The sequence below is a fragment of the Marmota flaviventris genome, chromosome 11 (genome assembly GCF_047511675.1).
Source record: "Marmota flaviventris isolate mMarFla1 chromosome 11, mMarFla1.hap1, whole genome shotgun sequence".
NCBI lineage: Eukaryota > Metazoa > Chordata > Mammalia > Rodentia > Sciuridae > Marmota > Marmota flaviventris.
In genome coordinates this window covers 20,158,692-20,176,411 of record NC_092508.1, presented here as the reverse complement: position 1 = coordinate 20,176,411, position 17,720 = coordinate 20,158,692, and the positions used below count along the sequence as shown (strand labels likewise).

The window sequence follows — 17,720 nt, the reverse complement described above, 5'->3', positions numbered from 1 at the left end:
GACATCTTTGCAGATTTTAAATTTCTTTTTGCATCCAGGGTCCGGTTTGTCATGTTGGCGTACGTAGGAGCAGTGTTAGGGGAAGAGGCCCACGGAAGAGGAGGGTGGAGGGGAGGGTGGGAGGCTCAGTCTGCGTCGCTGTCTGGGGGCTGGGCAGTAGGGTCACAGCTTCAGAACCGAGCATAGGAGGGCTGCAGGTGTAGCTGGTGGTGAGGTGCTCTCCTAGCATGTGGGAGGCCCTGGGTTCCATCCCCAGTACCGCCAAAAGAAAGTGTAAGGGACAGTGGTTTGAAATGGGTCTTGGGAGAGGCACATGTCCCTCCTGTCCCATTTCAGACTTCTGTTTCCTCACTGCCTTTCTTTACCCCTAACCATTCTTGCTGCTATGGGGTCTGGGTGGTGAGGGAGAGACCAGAAAAAGGAGAAAGAGAAATAGTGTAACAAGATACACTTAGAGGTGAGATGCTCCCGGCCCAGCCCGCTTTTCTCATGTGTGAACTTGGGCTGAGTACATCCCACATGCAAGTTAGCGAACCAACTGTATAAAAGCAGTTGTCTTGCTGGAAGGGGATAAGAAAAGCATTGTAAAACATCAAATATAATCTGAGGATAAACCATGTCCAAAGAAATGTCTATTCCTCAGATGCAAATAAATAGGTGACTCTTAGCCTTTTGGCCAGGGCTCCCAAAAGATCTTGATGTTAAATTATGAGATCCCTTTGGGGTGCGTAAAGTCACAAAAGAAAGGGAATCGAAATTGATAGATATTGGAAGAAAAAAGCACAGCAACTTCCTCCCAGAAGAGCAGATGGAGCACATGGGTTGTCTCCCTTCCTGTCCTCCTTTGATTAAGTATAATTTTTTAAAGCTCTATGGAAGCCAAGACCAAGCTTGGGTCTTCCAGAAGCTTCCGTCACAGAATCACTGCTTTTCACTGAGGGCCTCCAGGTAAAATGCTGGGAAGAAGTAGAGTTGAATTACTAAGGTATTCTGGCCAGTGGCGCCTTTCATTGACTCCGACAAGTGGACCTTGGACACTTGGAGGCCACATTGTCCATTCCTCTTTCTCCTCAAAAGCTTCCCCTGAAACTATAGCAGAATAAGTCTGTGATTTTCTCTTATCTGCAATTTGTAATTTGTATATAACTCTTGGAGGGTTTCTAACCTGGTCTCTCTTGTTTTAGTTGAAGCTGTTTTCTCTCTGGTCTTCAGGCAGACAGAACAACCATCCCCTTTCTATTGGGTGTTACTGGCCGGCTGTTGGACATCTCTACCACTTTGTCACCCTGCAAGTGTTCCCCCTCCCCAGTCCCTTGGGGCTGCACCAGTATGAGCCCATCCCCCGTCTTTCCATTTTCTGGCGCGATCCATCTTGAATTCTTCATCTTGCTCCTCTTAATTCAGTGACCCTCTTTTGCTATTTATGGGTCTTTGCCCTGACTTATTTCCCAGTTCTCATGGCACAGAGATATAGCTAGGAACCCACAACAAGCTCTGTTTTGTGGGCAAGTGACCTTGGTGGCATTGCATTAGCTAGGAAAGTGGTGTTGAAGTCTGCCATATCACTATTGTTAGGCCCTCTTCCAGGGGCACTCCACTTTTAAGGATAACTCCTGCTTGACAAGGAGGGTGAGGGGTGGAGGGCGTGAGAAGCAGTCCTGGGAATCAAACCCAGGCTCCCGTGTGTGCTACACCAGAGCTATTCAGCTACATCCCCAGCCCAGAGGAAAAAAAAAATTTTAAAAGGAACATTTAAAATGTAGAAAAGTGGGGCTGGGGTTATGGCTCAGCAGTAGAGTATTCGCCTCGCACGTGCAAGGCCCTGGGTTCGATCCTCAGCACCACATAAAAATAAATAAATAAAATGAAGTTATTGTGTCCAAACACAACCACAAAAAATAAATATTTAAGAAAAAAATGTAGGAAAGTACCAAGAACAACGGCATAATAGCAGTCTACCGCCTAGAACTACAAGCAGTTAATATTTTGTCTACTGGCATGAGTACTTAGCACTTATTTTTCTGGGCTAAACAGATTTGCATGCACTATATGATGGATGCTCAATATCACATATTTGCATAAATGCACATATATGCATATACATGTATGATGGATGGCCAACATTCAAGTTGTTCTCTGAAAATAAGTTGAAAACGCCTGTAAAGAAGCATTTGCATTCCTCTGCTAATTGCATTTATTCATTCACCTATTGAAAGACTTTTGAGTCAGGTTGCTGATCGTTTTTTGCAGCTCCAACCAATGCTTGTAATGAACGTTTTTGTGCACACGGTCAGTCAGGTGAGTGCTTCCTGTTCCCATCATCTCTGGTACAAGTTTGCACCAACGTGCTCTCTACTCTTTTGGGCCTTCACCAACAAGGTCACCTTGCCAGGCTCCCCGATGGCTTGAGTCCGAGGAGAAATGTTCAGGACTCATGGGAAGGAGTGAAAGCTGATAGTGCTGTTTGCCATCTTGATATCAGTTTCTCTGGCTCTTCAAGGACAGCGCAGCTTGCACAACCTCAGAGGACCTTGGCTGAATTTTGAACATGCTTTTGTTTTCTCAAACTGTCTGCCTTAGCCCTGACCCTCCCTGGGTCTTTGAGATTCCAGGAATGACCCTGGTGTTTGTAAAGCAATCCTTTAGAGTGTGCACAGGTGGGGAGGCTCTGGAGAGGCCTCGCCATCTCTGCTCACTCAGGGGGAGCCTGAGATGAGCCCGCAGTGTAAGGGCATGCTCTAGAAATCTCCCTGATGCCTGGCCAAGAGAGGCCTCTCTGTGTGTCCAAGTGGATGTGTCTGTTTACAAACCACGAGCAAATGGGTAGAAAGAACTTCTGAGGTCAGGTCTTTGTGAAGTGTGTACGTGAGGCCTCTTTCTCCCTTCACCAAGTTCTTCAGGAAATCTAGATTAGAGGGAATCATGAAGGAATGGGAGCCCTGGAAAGGCCAAAGTTCATAATATGGGTCCCTTGGCCCTTGCCCAGGCTTGCTGTCTCTGAATCTCTAGGGTTGGCTCCAGGGAGATTTTTGGCAAGTTCTTCAGATGATTTCTGGTGGACAGCAGTTAGACCTAGTCTAACTCCCTGAACTTAAAGAGAACACGCTGAAGCCTACCCAAGTTCAACACTGTCCAGCATCGCTCAGGAATGGTGAAGTCAAAGTCAGAAGCTTGATTATCTAACTTTCAGGCCAGGCTAGGACCGGTTGGTCCAGGCTTTGAACCTGAATCAGTGTTCCTGGGAAATTCACCAAGAGTTCAGGCGAGGAGGGGATTGCTTGGCCAGGGAGTGGGTGCTCCATTCTGTCCTCTGGGTGGTGCTTGTGTCTGTTGGGCTCTCTGTTCAGCAGTTTTCTGAGTTCTTCACTCACTTGGGTGGTGGGTCGTCCGTGGGAGCTGGGTACCCTGGTGAGTAGTTGAGGGGACTTGTGGATCCTTCACATTCACAGAGCCATTTCCTCCCACGAGGGAGATTTAGGGAGGAGGTGCCATGAGGTGCCACCTATTATGCGGTGACTGGCCCGCTGGCCTCGGAGGAGTTTCCCAGAACATGGTGGCATCTGAGAGACATCAGGCTTTGCTTGCCTGGCTCCCTTGCAGGGCTCAGGGCCCAGGGGATAGGAAAGGATGGGAAAGGAGTTTGGAATGAAGTGAAGCTGGGTGTCGGCAGTGGGTAGGTGGATCTAGCAGCTGGGAGAAGGTCAAACTAAGCTGAAATGTGTCCTGGGGGGCCAGTCTGCACCCAACTGACACGACTGTGCTCTACAACAGACATCCCATGCATGGTGCAGAACTCTAGCGTGACAGGCCACTGCTGCCTGTTGCCTCTGACCTTTTTTTTTTTTTTTTTTTAAAAAAAAGGTGGGGGAAGACACATAAACAGTGTCACTCACCCAGAGAGACTAAGGTCCTCAGGTTAAACTTTAGCTCAAAAAATAACAAACAGGACCCTCTTTCTAACCTCTGGCTTCTCCACCTGCAGCATGGCCTGAATGACGAATCCCAGCCTGTTGGTGGGCTGTGCTGTAGACACAGTGGCCACATAGATGGAACTGGTGACTATAATCAACAGTCCAAAGGGACTGGCTTCACATTCTCTTCATTTCCTGTGTATGTTGGCCAGTGTCCCCTTGCAGGCATGGTTCTTATGAGCCACTGCCCCTTGCTTCCTTTGTAGTTTCTTCCTTCCCCTCCCCTAAATTCTGTAAATATAAAAGTTAATTTAGGCAAATCCAATTTTGCCCAAGAATTTCCATCAAATGGTAGAGAGCTTTGATAGTTAGCAACATAGAGTTTAACACAACAGAGCTAGAGATGTGGATCAGTGGTAGAGCATGTGCTGAGCATCTGAAAACCCTGGGTTTCATTCCCAGAACCATTAAAAAAAAAAAAAAAGACAGGGCTGAGTGTATATGCCATTGGTACAGGGCCTACCTAGCATGTTCCATTCCTAGCACTGCAAAAAAAAAAAAAAAAAAAAGAAAAGAAAGAAAGAAAGAAATAAAAATAAAAAGTAGAATATTTTTTCTTCCTTGGACCTTGGGAAAACAAGTGACAAAATAACATAGCACACACACCAAAAAAAAAAAAAAAATTAAAATTAAAAAAAAAAATAACAGCACAAATGAAACTCTCCCTGAAGCACTAAAAAGCAGAATTCAAACAGCTGACAAAGTGAAGCTTTAGAAGAAATATCCAGGTTTGGGGGTTTAACAGCTTTAGCAGCAGAGAACTTGCCTAGCACAAGAAAGGTCTTGGGTTCAATCCCCAGCACTGCTCCCCCCACAAGAAAAAAGAAATAACCAGGCAGTGTTGAAGAACTCTTAACTCAGTTTTTCCTTGCATTTGGGGGGAGCAGTGAGGTATCATCAGCCCATCTTGTCGTAGCAGATAGTATCTTTCATTTATCCATTCAAGAAGTATATCATTCATCCACTTATTCTAAAGCTTGATTTTGCCCATAATGGTGAGGCACTAAGCAACTCAATGAGACCCTGTCTCTAAATAAAATACAAAATGAGGCTGGGGATGTGGCTCAGTTATTGAGTACCCCTGAGTTCAATCCCTTGTACCCCCCCTAAAAAGAATAAAATTGTATCCTGCTTTTTGTGTGTGTGTGTGTGTGTGTGGTGCTGGGGATTGAACCCAGGGCCTTGTGCATACGAGGCAAGCACCCTACCAACTGAGCTACATCCCCAGCCCTAAAATTGTATCCTGCTTAAGTAGTAACCATCATTTGAGCAGAATTATTCCCATTTTTCAGACTTGAGAAATTAGAGCTCAGACAGTTTAAAGGGTGTGGCCCTTTAATGAGTAAATGGTGTGCAGAATTTGGGTCTTGGTTCCTGATGCTCTTGGCCCATTTGAGTTTGTTGATGAATGGTCCACCACCATGGATACTGACACACATTATATCTTTTGCAGTTCTGGGAATCAACCCAGGGCCTTGTGCATGGTGGGCAGGATCTCTATCACTGAGCTACACCCCCAGCCTTGCTTGCCGTAGATACCAATGGAGAAGTTGCCTGGGGAGAAAGAGGAGAATTATGGTTAGAATATATTCTTTTGCCCAATGTATGTCAAGGTTAAGTGCATTTGGGGAGAAGTTAATGAAGAAGGAGCCATTGAGTTCTCTACCAGGGTGGAGCCAGGAAAGCAGCCAGCATTCATTCCTCTGGCCCGACACTCAGAAGCAATCCTCCAAGGGCTTCCAGTGCCATAACCTGCAGCAGGAGGTGAGATCACTGGGGGCAGGACAGGTCCAGGGTTGGATGAGAGCATTTCATGGTTTCAAGACAGGTTTCTTAGGTTTCAAGACAGCCGTGCTGTAGGAGAAGGCTGGAAGATGGGTAAGATTTCTTCAGAATAAATAAAAGAAAGGGAAATATGTAGATCTATTTGGAAGACCTGTGAGGTGTAAGGGGAAATGTCTCATGTTCTCACCAGGCCTGGATAGGGACCAATGCCACATACTCTAAGCAAGAAGGACTGGGAGGTTTTTTTCCTAAGAGTGCTTTAAGTTCTCCCCCAGATCAGGAAAAAACTTCCAAGTGGAGTGTTGAGGTCACACCATAGCAGTAGGAGAAGATAAAGCTCTGTAAGACACAAGGGTTTTTGTTGTTATTTTTATTTTTGGTAATGGAGATTTAATCCAGGGGTGCTTAACCACTGTGCTACATCTCCAACCCTTTTTATTTTGAGATAGGGTCTTGCTAAGTTACTTAGGGCCTTACTAAGTTGCTGAGGCTGGCCTGGAACTTGAGAACCTCCTGCCTAAACCAAGGGTTTTGATTCATTAAACAAGGTCATTGATGCTGCAATCAAACTAGATTGCATTGGGGGAAAAGGGATATGCCAAATTAAGTTTGAGCACCACTGTATTTATGCACAGAGGTAGACACAAAGCTCTTTCTGCCGGGGTATGAGCTTTCAGTGGGCCTCCTTGTAGTGGGTCAAAGGACAGTTTGGGGGGCCACAGGCCAATTGTGAAGGACCTCTGAGAGGGCAGAGAGGGTGTGTTTGTCCCTGGAAATCCAGATGGGAGTTTTTCTGGGCCTCAGGTTTACATCTTTAAAATGAGACAATGATCCATCTCCTCTCACTCCAGCTATGTCTAAGGTAGAAAGAAGTGGTGCTACACCCAAGGCAGGACTCTTCAAGCCCTCTGCTCGGTGGCACTAGTTTTGTCTACCCCCTCCCCCTGTGGAAAAGCCTTACTTTCTTTATATCATCCTGCAATTCCCTGCTTCAGTATTGACCATTTCCTCAGTTGCTGTGTAGGGGAGAATAGCGAACGCTTACCAATCCTTAGGGAGAAACTCAGAGTCTCTTCAGGAGCCTTGGAAGTCCCTATTAGTTATCTTTCAGCCTGAAGCCTTTTCCACGGATGTCATTTGGGTTGCCAAGAACCATTCTTAGGGTGGCCTGTGTGCCGTGCCATAGCCTGCAGAGCTGCATACATAAGTGGTTGTTTAATAAATATTATTCTGGACCTAACTGTCTTAGCAAAAAATGCAACTTGGTAATTTTGTTCCGAGGGAAAATTCCATCTCTAGCTACAACTCCACATCTGGAATGTTTTCCTGCAGATGGCTCCTGAAGCCTAGAAGAGAATATATGGGAGGAACTTGGTAGATGTGACGATGCCCTTGTCTGACTCAGGTGGAGGGCTGGTGGGGAGGAAATGGAAGCAGTTAGCGGCCAACCCCTGTGCTCCTTCCTGTCTTAGCAGCCATGGGCACTGGCATGCAGTGTCCCCTGGGTCTTCTCAGTCCATTTGAGCTGGATGCCATTTGTCCTTGGGGAGCAGGTGAGCAGGGGAGACACAGAGGGCTTCAGTAACTTGCCTAGAACTGCAAAGCTGCATGGAAGAGCTGTAGTTCAGACTTAGGCAGTTCAGTTAAGCTCTGGGGCCTGAGTTCTCAGACCTCTTGGCTGGGAACAGTAAGTAGTAAGGTATCAGAGTTTTTCTCAGCCTCTAGTCTGCTCTGCTCTCTACCAGTAGACATTTCATTTCACTTCAAGACGTGTTCCCAGCTGGTCACTGACCTCCGGACCCGAAGCCTGTTCCAGAGAAACAAGTGGATGCTGTACCGCCTTTGAAAAGAGCCTGCGTCAGCAAGCCAGGCCCATGGATTTCCTCATCTTAATGGCATGTTTGTTGGCAGGGGTGAGATCAATAAAGAAATGGAACGAACATACCCTTGAATCCAGATGGCCTCTGTGAGGGTGGACAAACTGACCTTCACCTCAGAGAGATGGGGGACATGTTAGGACAGGATGTCAACTCTGTCCTCCCAGGAAAAAACTTCCCAGTGGAGCCCTGACTTCTGGGATCCTGAGCCAGGGTCACAGGATTGACGTTCATGGGCCCTGGACATTTTTGTCTTTGTATGCCCCTTTTTCCAAAAAAGCATTTTAAGATCACATTATGGCCGTTTTTCTAAGAGCAAGCATATCAATATGGTATATATTAAGACTTTTTGACTAAAAAAAAAATTCTTTTTTTTTCCTTCTGATTTTCTAGGCACCTAAGTGCTGTGCTTGCTTTGCTTAATGGACAAGTCTGGCTGCTTTCGGGCCTGAGCTCACATTGGTGTCTGTGTGTCTCTCTTCAAATGTTCCCAGAGGTGGCAGAGTGTGTTGGATTGACCTTTAGGACTCAGTTTAGGGCTGCTTCTTTGGCCACTGTCTGTGGCACCAGCTCCCAGGAGGGCATGGGAAGGGGGAGCAGCAGGCAGAGTGCTCTGGGATGCTCAGAGAAGGCCTTGCTCCCTGCTGGGGACCGGAGCGGCTGGGGATAGAGGGTGGTGGCTGGGTCTCAGCCATTGCAGGAGAACGTAGCGGAGCTAAATGAGCCATATGTGGGGCCTGGGAGCTTCCTTTAGAGTCGGGTTGACTTCAGTGATTCTCAACCTGGAATCAGTGTTTGCTTCTCAGGTGCCATTTGGCAAAGTTTGAAGACATTTTTGGTTGTCCCAACTTGGGAGGGTGCTAGTGGCGTCTGGGTGGTAGAGACCAGGGATGCTGCTCAACATTCTGCAACGCGCAGGCCAGACAGATCCTGTGACAGAGAGTTATCTGGTGAACTGTCAGTCCTGCTGTTGAGACCTCAGTTCCATAGGATGTTGCAAGCAGTGGTTCTGGTGAGGGGAGCCTCCTCAGAAGCTGCAGGTGGGTGAGCTGCGTTTTTCTTTCTTCCACCAGAAAATATGAACTGTAGCCATCATGGAGACTGGCTGCTGTTGGCCAGTCCTCAAGGTGGGCCTCTTCCCCAGAGGGTGGAGCCAGGTGAATTTCCGAGTCATAGGCCTGGAGCCCAGGCTAGAAGTTTCCAGAAGTGATGGAACTGTGTTGTCCAGCAGATTCCCAGAGCCCTGGTCTTCTTTAAGTTCATGGAGTCCAGTCTGAAAGTGGTGTGGAAGTCTCCAGAAGGGAGGAAGCCAGCTGGACAGGACTCTGAGGAGAGAGTCCTGAGGGAGATCTTGGGAGCAAAGGCTTGGGTGAGGGTGGATGGAGGTTCCCATTGTCTGCCACGGGGAGAGGTAGGGAGCTTGCGATCCTCCTGTCCAAGTCCAGGCAGAGAAGCTGGTCTGGCGGTGAGAGCAGGACTCGGGCAGTGAGGATGGGGACGAGTCCCCCTCTGTGGCAGCATCTGCCTGGTGCTTCAGAGGTTGGTTTTAAGGAGATGGAGATTTCCGTGTGGAAGAGCATTCCTATCGTCCGGGCTTGGCTCACCCCAGCCTTCTGTCCACCACGTCTGTGTCCATCTGAAGAAGTCAGGGGCGATCTTAATGGTTGACCCCTGCTGCATGGCCCAGTCCCAGAAGGTGACCCTCTGCAGACCTGCTGGAACAGAGGAAATCCGCGCAGCATGACAGGGTGACTTGGTGTCTCTATTCTGGGGAGCCTGGCAGGCAGCTGAGCAGGAAAACCCAACCTGTTTCTGGGGCCCTTGGATTTCTGCTGCTGCCCACCTCAAAGCCCAGCAAGGGGGAGTCAGGATGGAAGAGGAGAGCTTGGGTCTGGCTGCTGGGGCTGATTGAACCATGGTGGAATAGGTCTCTCACCAGCCTGACTGCAAACACTAGGTCCTCAGCCTTCCCCTGCTGGTGCTGGGGCAGCTGGAACAGGCTTGAATCTTGTGTGATTTATGGTGCGATTTAGGCTATTCAGCACCCCTGGAGAAACAGCCATTCTAAGTGGAGGAGATTTCCAGGTTTCAGAAGGTTTGTAAAGTTAAGAAATTTCGAATTCTTCTTCTCTAAAGCTTAACAATTTTGGATAGAAATCTCTTTTAATGCTGAGCACTGGACCCTCTCCCCTTTGGTGATACTCCAGGGTCATCATCATCAATAAAATTCTTGTTTAGGGCTAGAAAACATGTTTGCTTTGCAAAAAAAAAAAAAAAAAAAAGCCCCTGAAGTCCTTATTATGTTTGTTTGTTTTGGGGTTCCTGGGATTGAACCCAGGGGCTGTCTACCACTGAGCTACATCCCCAGCCCTTTTTATTTTTTATTTTGAGACAGGGCCTTACGAAGTTGCTGAGGCTGGTCTCGAACTTGGGATCCTTCTGCCTTGGCCTCCTGAGTCGCTGGATTAGTCATGTGCCACTGTGCATGGCCTGTTGGTTTCTTAGTGTCCTTTTTCCCTCCTGTTTTTGGATACTGCTTGTCACCGTCCACACATATTCCTTCTCTCTCCTTTCAGTTTCATTGATTTTAGTCTGCGGTGGGCTTGGACAGCAGACATCCAGAAGGTAGGCTTCTTGGAGCAACGGTGTTGGGAAGCATCTTCATGTGATGGTTCTCCTCGGGTCTCAGGAGATTTGAAAATGCATGGACATAGTGACAGCTGTTTTGATGCTCAAAATCTTGTTTTCCTTTGCTTCCTGGTTCCGAGGCAACAGATAACTGAGGCAGTCTTCATCCCGTCAAAAGTGATAACCATAAGCAACATGCGTAGTGTTTCTGTCCCAAGCAGTTTTACCTGCTTTACCTACAGCATACTTGCAGTAGTTCTAAAGAACGAACTATTATTATCGAGCCGTTTTCAGTTAAGAAAGCAGAGGCACAGAGAAGTTACATTCAGGGGAAACACAGCTGATAGAGCAAGTGGCAGAACTGGGACTTTACCTGAGTATACCCCCCCTCAGCCAGCACTGCTGCTGGTGGATGCTGGGTAGTCAGTGAGAACCCACTAGTATCTGCCCAGTGGGAGGGGAAGGGCTGGGGCGGATACCTTTAATGCTTCTGATCTTGGAGACTATGTAGGACACCCTCCCTTTGTATCCCTTGTCCCCAGGCTGTAGCTGGTATGGAAGAGGTGACCCTCCCTTAGCTGAACACAATTCACAGCAGCTCAGAGGGCATTGCGGCTCCTCTTTGGTGGCTCTTTCCACCATGTAGCACTGCCCAGGTGAGGGACCCCGGGGTCCACCAAACTACCTGAATTCTAAAGGGACCACCATGCATTTCTTGCCTCATCTCAAAGTCCTGTGTAGAAATATTTTAAGAGCCATTCTGCTTTGTGACCAGGATTGTAAGTTTTATAAGGCACATTAAAGGGGAAGAGAAGATGGAAGATTTGTTGAAAAACACCCCCTCTACACCCACCCAGCTCTTTCTGGGACCTGCAGACTCTGGCTCTGGGCAGCGTGGTCCAGGTCTCTGTTTGCTCTGCCTGTGTTCACAAGGGGCCCTGGGGCTGGGTTGTCACTCCCTGCCCTTGTAGAGCATGCTGGGACTTGTCTCCTTGGTTACAACTCTAGGCAATTCTGTTCCTCTCGCCCTCCTCAGCCAGGGTGAAACTGTGATAGCTGGGCGCTACACTCAAGGTCCCCTTACCTGGGCTGTGCACACAGTAGTTTTAAGAAAGTCTGAAGAGACTTGATGTTCCTTGGACAGCATCTTGATGAGGCCTTATGCCCTGTGACAAGCTGATACCAGAAAGTCCAGGAAGCCAGTTCCTGTTCTTAGGGTTTCCAGTGTGATGGTGTTGGGGTACAGAGCACAGACTTGGAAACAACAGAGTCAGTAGGGTGGTGCTCTAGCAGCCTAGGAGCAAAGCACTATGGGAACTTCTCAGCAGGGAGGTGGAATGGCATGCCAGGGACTGGTTCTGGTTGACAGTGTGGCTCTACCTGACACTGCCATGCTGGAAGTGCCCAGTGATCTTTGTGGCATGAGTCTTTAATCTGCACCTTTCAGACCATAAGTGATGAAGTACTTAAACTTGGCGTTAGTGGTGGGTCAACCTGAGAGGTACTGATGAACTCCAGAAAGGACCTAATTCTATTCTATGCTGAGAGCCTTGGGTATGTTCACCCTTTCCATGATCCTCTGCTCTATCCTGGCCTCATAGGATGGAGGCAGAACAGAGTAGGGGGTTCCCTGTTATTTTATTGGAGTCACATAGACTGGGTTCAAGTCCTAGATCCATGACTTAGCAGGTTTATGATCTTAGTCAAGCAATTGGCTCGTGTGAACTACAACTTCTCCATCTAGAAGTCGGGCAGGGTGCCCTGGTACCACTAAGAGTTACTGTGAAACAAATGGATGGTCCACATAAATTACCATGCATGGGCCCTGGCACGAGGTTGGCGCTTGTTGGGCGTTGCTGATCTCTGTTCTGCCTGTTGTGAGGGGTCCAGGAAGGCCCAGCTCCCTGGGAGTGTGTACCTGGAGCTCTTCCCTCCCTCTCTCTGCAGACAGTGGAGATGAGAACTCTGAGGGAAGCCTGGTCGAGAACCATGTGGATGGGACCATGAACATGTTGGGAGGTGGCGGCAGTGCTGGCCGGAAGCCCCTCAAGTCAGGCATGAAGGAGCTGGCTGTGTTCCGGGAGAAGGTCACCGAGCAGCACCGGCAGATGGGCAAAGGAGGAAAACACCACCTTGGCCTGGAGGAGCCCAAGAAGCTTCGGCCCCCACCTGCCCGGGTCAGTGGGGCCGAGTCTGGTTGATGGGGGAGGGCATGGGAAAGGAGTCTTCTAGCTGGGGAGGGCACCCTCTTAGGACCACGCGCTGAGCTGCTGTCTCAGAGCATTTTTGTTCCCATTACTGCCACTAACATATTCAGTGACCTTTGGGCTATAAGATGGACTCGATATGGTTTCTTGAAGTTTATTCCTTCTAAAACCTCTGCATTTCTACTTGACTCTGGGACATCGGTGAAGAAAACAGCCCCAGGGATGATGAAGCTTGCTCACCCTTGCTGCAGCGGGTCCCTTTCCCCTTTCCATCTGAGTCTTAGTATCTCGGGTCTGGGCCCTGATTGGGTTTGTGGCAGAGACAGGTGCTTGAGCCATGGGTTTGGTATAGACACTCTGGAGGTAGCCCATTTTGATCTGTTAATCACAGATGGAGAAAAGGAGTGAAGGAGTGAAAATCACGTGCATATGAGTTTCTTTAGGGATGGGTTGGGCACAGTGAAGTCACCGGACTGGTTGTCATTGGCCGTACTTACTAGCTGCGTAGCCTTGGGAGTCTCTTCCCCGGGGGCATGTTGCTTTCAAGACAATATCCAGGGCCAGCATTTGTGTGCCCGTTCTTCTCACTCTGTGCCTGCTGCTTGCAGACCCCCTGCCAGCAAGAACTGGACCAGGTCCTGGAGCGGATCGCCACCATGCGCCTTCCTGATGATCGGGGTCCTCTGGAGCACCTCTACTCTTTGCACATCCCTAACTGTGACAAACATGGCCTGTACAACCTCAAACAGGTGAGTGTGGGTGCTAACCCGGGCCAGAGAGGCTGCTTCTCAGCCGGGGGCCCTGGTGGGCCTGGTTCCTGCCCCACCCACCCTTAATCCTCTGAAGCCTGAGAGCTGACGCAGGCTTCTGTAACCATGGGGATGGGATGGCAGTGCCAGCTGCCAGGCCAGGGAGGGTGGGGCTGACTCCACTCTGCCAGCCACCTGCCCATGGTGCTAGTGTCCAGGTGGGGAGGGAGCCTCCAGGAGAAGTGGGCATAAAGCAACCACCTCGGATTTTACAGAGGAATACAGTCACCTGAAGCCCATTTCTGGGTCCACACCCAGAGGCTGATTGGGTGTGTTGGATGGGGACCAAGAGTTTGCATTTCTACAAGCTCCAGGCGATGCTGATGGTTGTCCATGAACCACATTCTCAGAGTTGCCAATTTAGTCCAGTGTCCAGGTAGCTGCTCTGGTTTTCAGGATCTCAGGGGACGAGAATCGGGGATAGAGAAATACCATTGAAAATATTTCTGAAAAAACGACCAGAACATGGTTCTAAGTACATGGGAGAAAGTGGAGGAAGTTTACCAGGAGCCCTTTGCCCTCCCGGCTTCTGCTTTCTGTTCTGCTCTCCTTTCTGTATTTGAACGATCGATGTGCATTTGCAGTATTTCCCTCTTAAGATTCTAAATATTTTCCACATAGATCCATGTGTGGCTTATCACTGTAGTGATGAAACATTGATCAGTTGTCAGTTTCCGTAGCCCACCCCTGGCTTCCACCTCCACATCCCTTTTATAGGGAGGAGTATGCATACGATTCCTGTAGGAATGAGACAGAGACAGTGCCGTCTGCAGCTCATTCTGTTTTCAGGCAGAGGTTCTCAGCCCTGGCTGCACACTGGGATTTTCTGGGAGCTTTATAAAATATGGATGCCTGGGTTTACCCCAGAGATTTAGGTTCTGGGGTCTGGGGTGCTTTCTGGGACAGAGTTTTAAAAGCACCCTTAGCGATCCTAATGAGCAGTTGGCATTGAATTAAAGGGTGGATGCATGGAGCCAGGAGATGGGGTTCAGGGCTCTGTTGATCCCTTGGGGGGTCTCACTGCCCCACGTCCTTCACCACATCTTGCCTCTTAAAACATTACTCAGGTGTTAAAAGCTATTTGTAGATCTGTCCATCAGATGTAAGGCACCTACTTCATTTGGAGCGCAGGAGAAGTAATGATCTCTTATGAAAAACAGGCTGTGTACTGTACCTATAGGCAACTAAAATGATCCATAAGTGTAATAGTTAACATATGGTTTAGGGAGTGGGGACCCTGGAATGTGCATGCCGAGTTTGAATCTCAGCTTGGTTCCTTACTAGCTGTGTGACCTTGGGCAAGGTTTTTGACCAATGTGCTTCAGTCCATCCCCTACCAAGTGGGGATCATAATGGTAACCTAGTTGTCAAGGTGGTTGTGAGGATTATGGGAATGGTGGTATATCTCTTATATAACATATGGCACACACTTACTTTTATTCTGATGTGAGTTTTTTCACCTCACACTACACTGGGTCCTCCACTGGGGGGACCTCCTTGAGGGTGGGAGCTGGGCCTTTGCCCGTGGGAATCTCGAAAGACAGCCCTACTGACAGCAGTGATCCCTGGTCAGCAGCCTCCGCGTCACTGTGGAGCTTATTAGCAGGCAGAGTTGCAGATCTGCCTCAAACCTACTGAATGGGAATTTGTATTTTGTCAAGATTCCCAGTGCACCTGGGAGGTTGGGATGTGCCACCCTGCAGCACTAGCTCAGCTCAGGGTGGGTGTTGAGTAAACCCTCAGCTGAGTGCAGGAAAGAAAGTGGATGGTTGCTGGGGCATCTTCTAAGTTCTCCTCTTGTCTCTTCCAGTGCAAGATGTCTCTGAACGGGCAGCGTGGGGAGTGCTGGTGTGTGAACCCCAACACTGGGAAGCTGATCCAGGGAGCTCCTATCGTCCGGGGGGACCCCGAGTGCCATCTCTTCTACAATGAGCAACAGGAGGCTGGTGGGGCGCATGCCCAGAGGGCACAGTAAGCCACAGTCAGCCGGTGCCTGGCCCCCGCCACCTCTCCAAACACAGCGGAAATGAAGAGTGCTTGGGTGGTGGGTGTGGAGGATTTTCCAGCATTTTGACATGTATTTATATTTGGAAAGAGACCAGCACCGAGCTCGGCACGTCCCCCTCTGCCTTGCCCCTCCCCAACTAGAGATGCTTGCTCCCTCCCCTTCCTGCTTCTCCCTGGGGAGGAGGGGAGTCTGTGCTGGGGGAGTTGGGTGAAGGTTTGGGCAGGGGTGGGGAGAAAGAAATTTTTATTTTTGAACCCCTGTGTCTCTTTTGCTTAAGATTAAAGGAAGGAAAATTAAAGAGTGTGTCTTGCCTGAATCTTTGGGTCCTCCCTGGGAAAGAGTTCCTGAGGCTTGTTGAGCTTCAGGAGAATGGGAAAGGTACTGCTCTAGCCCCCCACCTCCAAACCCCCAGTGGGAATTAGCAGGCAGCGGGAAGGGCAGCCTCCTGTGTCCAGATTGAACACCTCAGTGCAGCCCCAGGAATCTGCTGTCTCCTATCTGTACTCTTAGGGGAGACTTCCTGCCCCCATGGGGACCCTGGCTGGCCCTTTATAGGGGCAGGGCAAGTGGTGGGAGAGGAGAGGAAGAGAGCATAAGTCTGTGTGTTCCTCTCTGCCACAGTGAGATGACATTCTAGTGGAAGACAGGGAACTGGAAACACTGACATTGGGGCTCTCTGGCCCTAAAATGAAGGAGAATGCCCTCTTGCCCCCAAGGGGAGGCATTTCAACTCTGCCTCAAGGAAAGAGTTGGGCTGTTGTTGACCAGCCTATCTGCAAAGGTCTGACTCCTGACAATTCAGGAGCAGCTCTCTGAGGGGCCCCAATAACTGTCCCCCTGACTGGCAAATGTCCACTGGGTTCAAAGGACTGTATGTGTGTAAGTCAGGCTGAGGGGCTGTGGAAACGGGGTGACAGTACAGGAGCAGGGGTTATTTCTTAAGCTCTGTGTCCAAGCTCTATCACTTTGTTCTGGTCCCCCTAAGACCTAGTGGAGCCTGGGGGTTCCCTCCCCCTGCGTTGCAGTGGGCCACGTGGTGAGGAATGGCGGCATCATAAGGCCCACTGTCCCCCTTCTCAGCTCCTGGTGCTGGCATGACTTTTCGGGGTACTCCCTGCCCTTGTCAGACCCTCTGGCCACTGGGAGGCCCCTCCAGTGGCTTTGCCCTGTGCACCTCCCCCCCCTTCTGTCTAGAAAGCCTGGAGAGGCTGAGGACACAGGGGTCCTTGCCAGGTGTGACATGAGCTTACTTGGAGTGCGAGAAATCCTAGAGAACAGAACAGGCCAGGGCCAGCATGAGTCCAGCTGCCCTGAAAGTACGTGAATTCCATTCATCCTCGCGAACTCATGAAGAAGGCATTGATAGTAGTTTCACTTTACAGATGAGGGAAAGGTCCTCAGAAGTTCCCCAACTGCTGCCCCGGCCCCTGGAGGCCCCCCAAATCCACAGCAGGCTGCTGCTCAGCCTGGGTTATGCTGCCCCCCTGTGGGCAGAAGCAGGACATGACGCCTGGAGAGACTGGAATGGTTTTTGGGCACTATGCTGAGAAGCACAGTCATTCTCTGCCTTGGCGCATGTTTGAATGGACAGGGACACTTAAATGCCAATGTCAGGATCTCATCTTCAGAGATTCTGGACTGATGGGTGTGCGGGGCAGCCAGGCAGGGTGTTTTTCTTTTATAAGGTTTCAGGTGTTCTGATGGGTATAGTCAGGGCTGAGGTGAGATGGATGGGTTTGGATGGTTCCACCATGCACTGCTGCGTTCCCACGGGCTGTGTCCCTGTCCTTTTTTGGGGGGTGGTGGGTATTGAACACAGGGGTACTTAACCATCGAGCCACCTCCCCAGCCCTATTTTGCATTGTATTTAGAGACAGGGTCTCACTGAGTTGCTTAACACCTCATCTTTGCTGAGGCTGGCTTTAAACTCACGATCCTCCTGCCTCAGCCTCCCGAGCCGCTGGGATTATAGACGTCCACCACTGTGCCCAGCTGTCCCTGTCTTTTTTGAGCTACAGTTTTTATTCTCTGCCTAATGGCAATGCTTTGATCCTTGAATAATGGTGATGTCCCCAAGAGATTGTGGGTGTGAAGTGCTTGTACAACAGAAACACTACCAGACAGGGGGAAATTTTCACGGGATGTTGCTGGATCAGCTCTCTGCCAGCCCTGGGCCCCAGGGTTGCCACCTTGCTTAAGTCCTTTCCTGTAACATTCTCCAGAGGGCTCCTGAGATGCTATAGCCATTCTACCCATTTCATGTCCTTTGCCCATAGGAGGAAGGGGACTTCTAGTGTGTGAGCAGCACCTCTGCTGTAGTTCTGCCCACAAGAACCACACTAACTGTAATATAGTGCAACCAGGAAGCCTTTGTTGGAGGAAGGTTTAATTGCATCTATGTGGGCAGGCAGCTGGCCTGCAGGGATCTTGAAGGT

The 17,720-nt window shown here is 49.4% G+C and overlaps 1 protein-coding gene across 2 annotated transcripts in view; it reads left to right on the top strand.

Moving 5' to 3' along the window:
- Positions 1–15,252, top strand: part of Igfbp2 (insulin like growth factor binding protein 2) — a 101,099-nt gene extending 85,847 nt beyond the window's left edge. For both annotated transcript variants that reach the window (XM_071619354.1, XM_027941636.1), the window contains exons 2-4: positions 12,209–12,438; positions 13,077–13,217; positions 15,088–15,252. In XM_071619354.1, the coding sequence (XP_071475455.1) occupies positions 12,265–12,438; positions 13,077–13,217; positions 15,088–15,252 (480 nt within the window). In that variant the 5' untranslated portion in view covers positions 12,209–12,264. The remainder of the gene's footprint in view (positions 1–12,208; positions 12,439–13,076; positions 13,218–15,087) is intronic.
- The last annotated feature ends 2,468 nt before the right edge of the window (positions 15,253–17,720 follow it).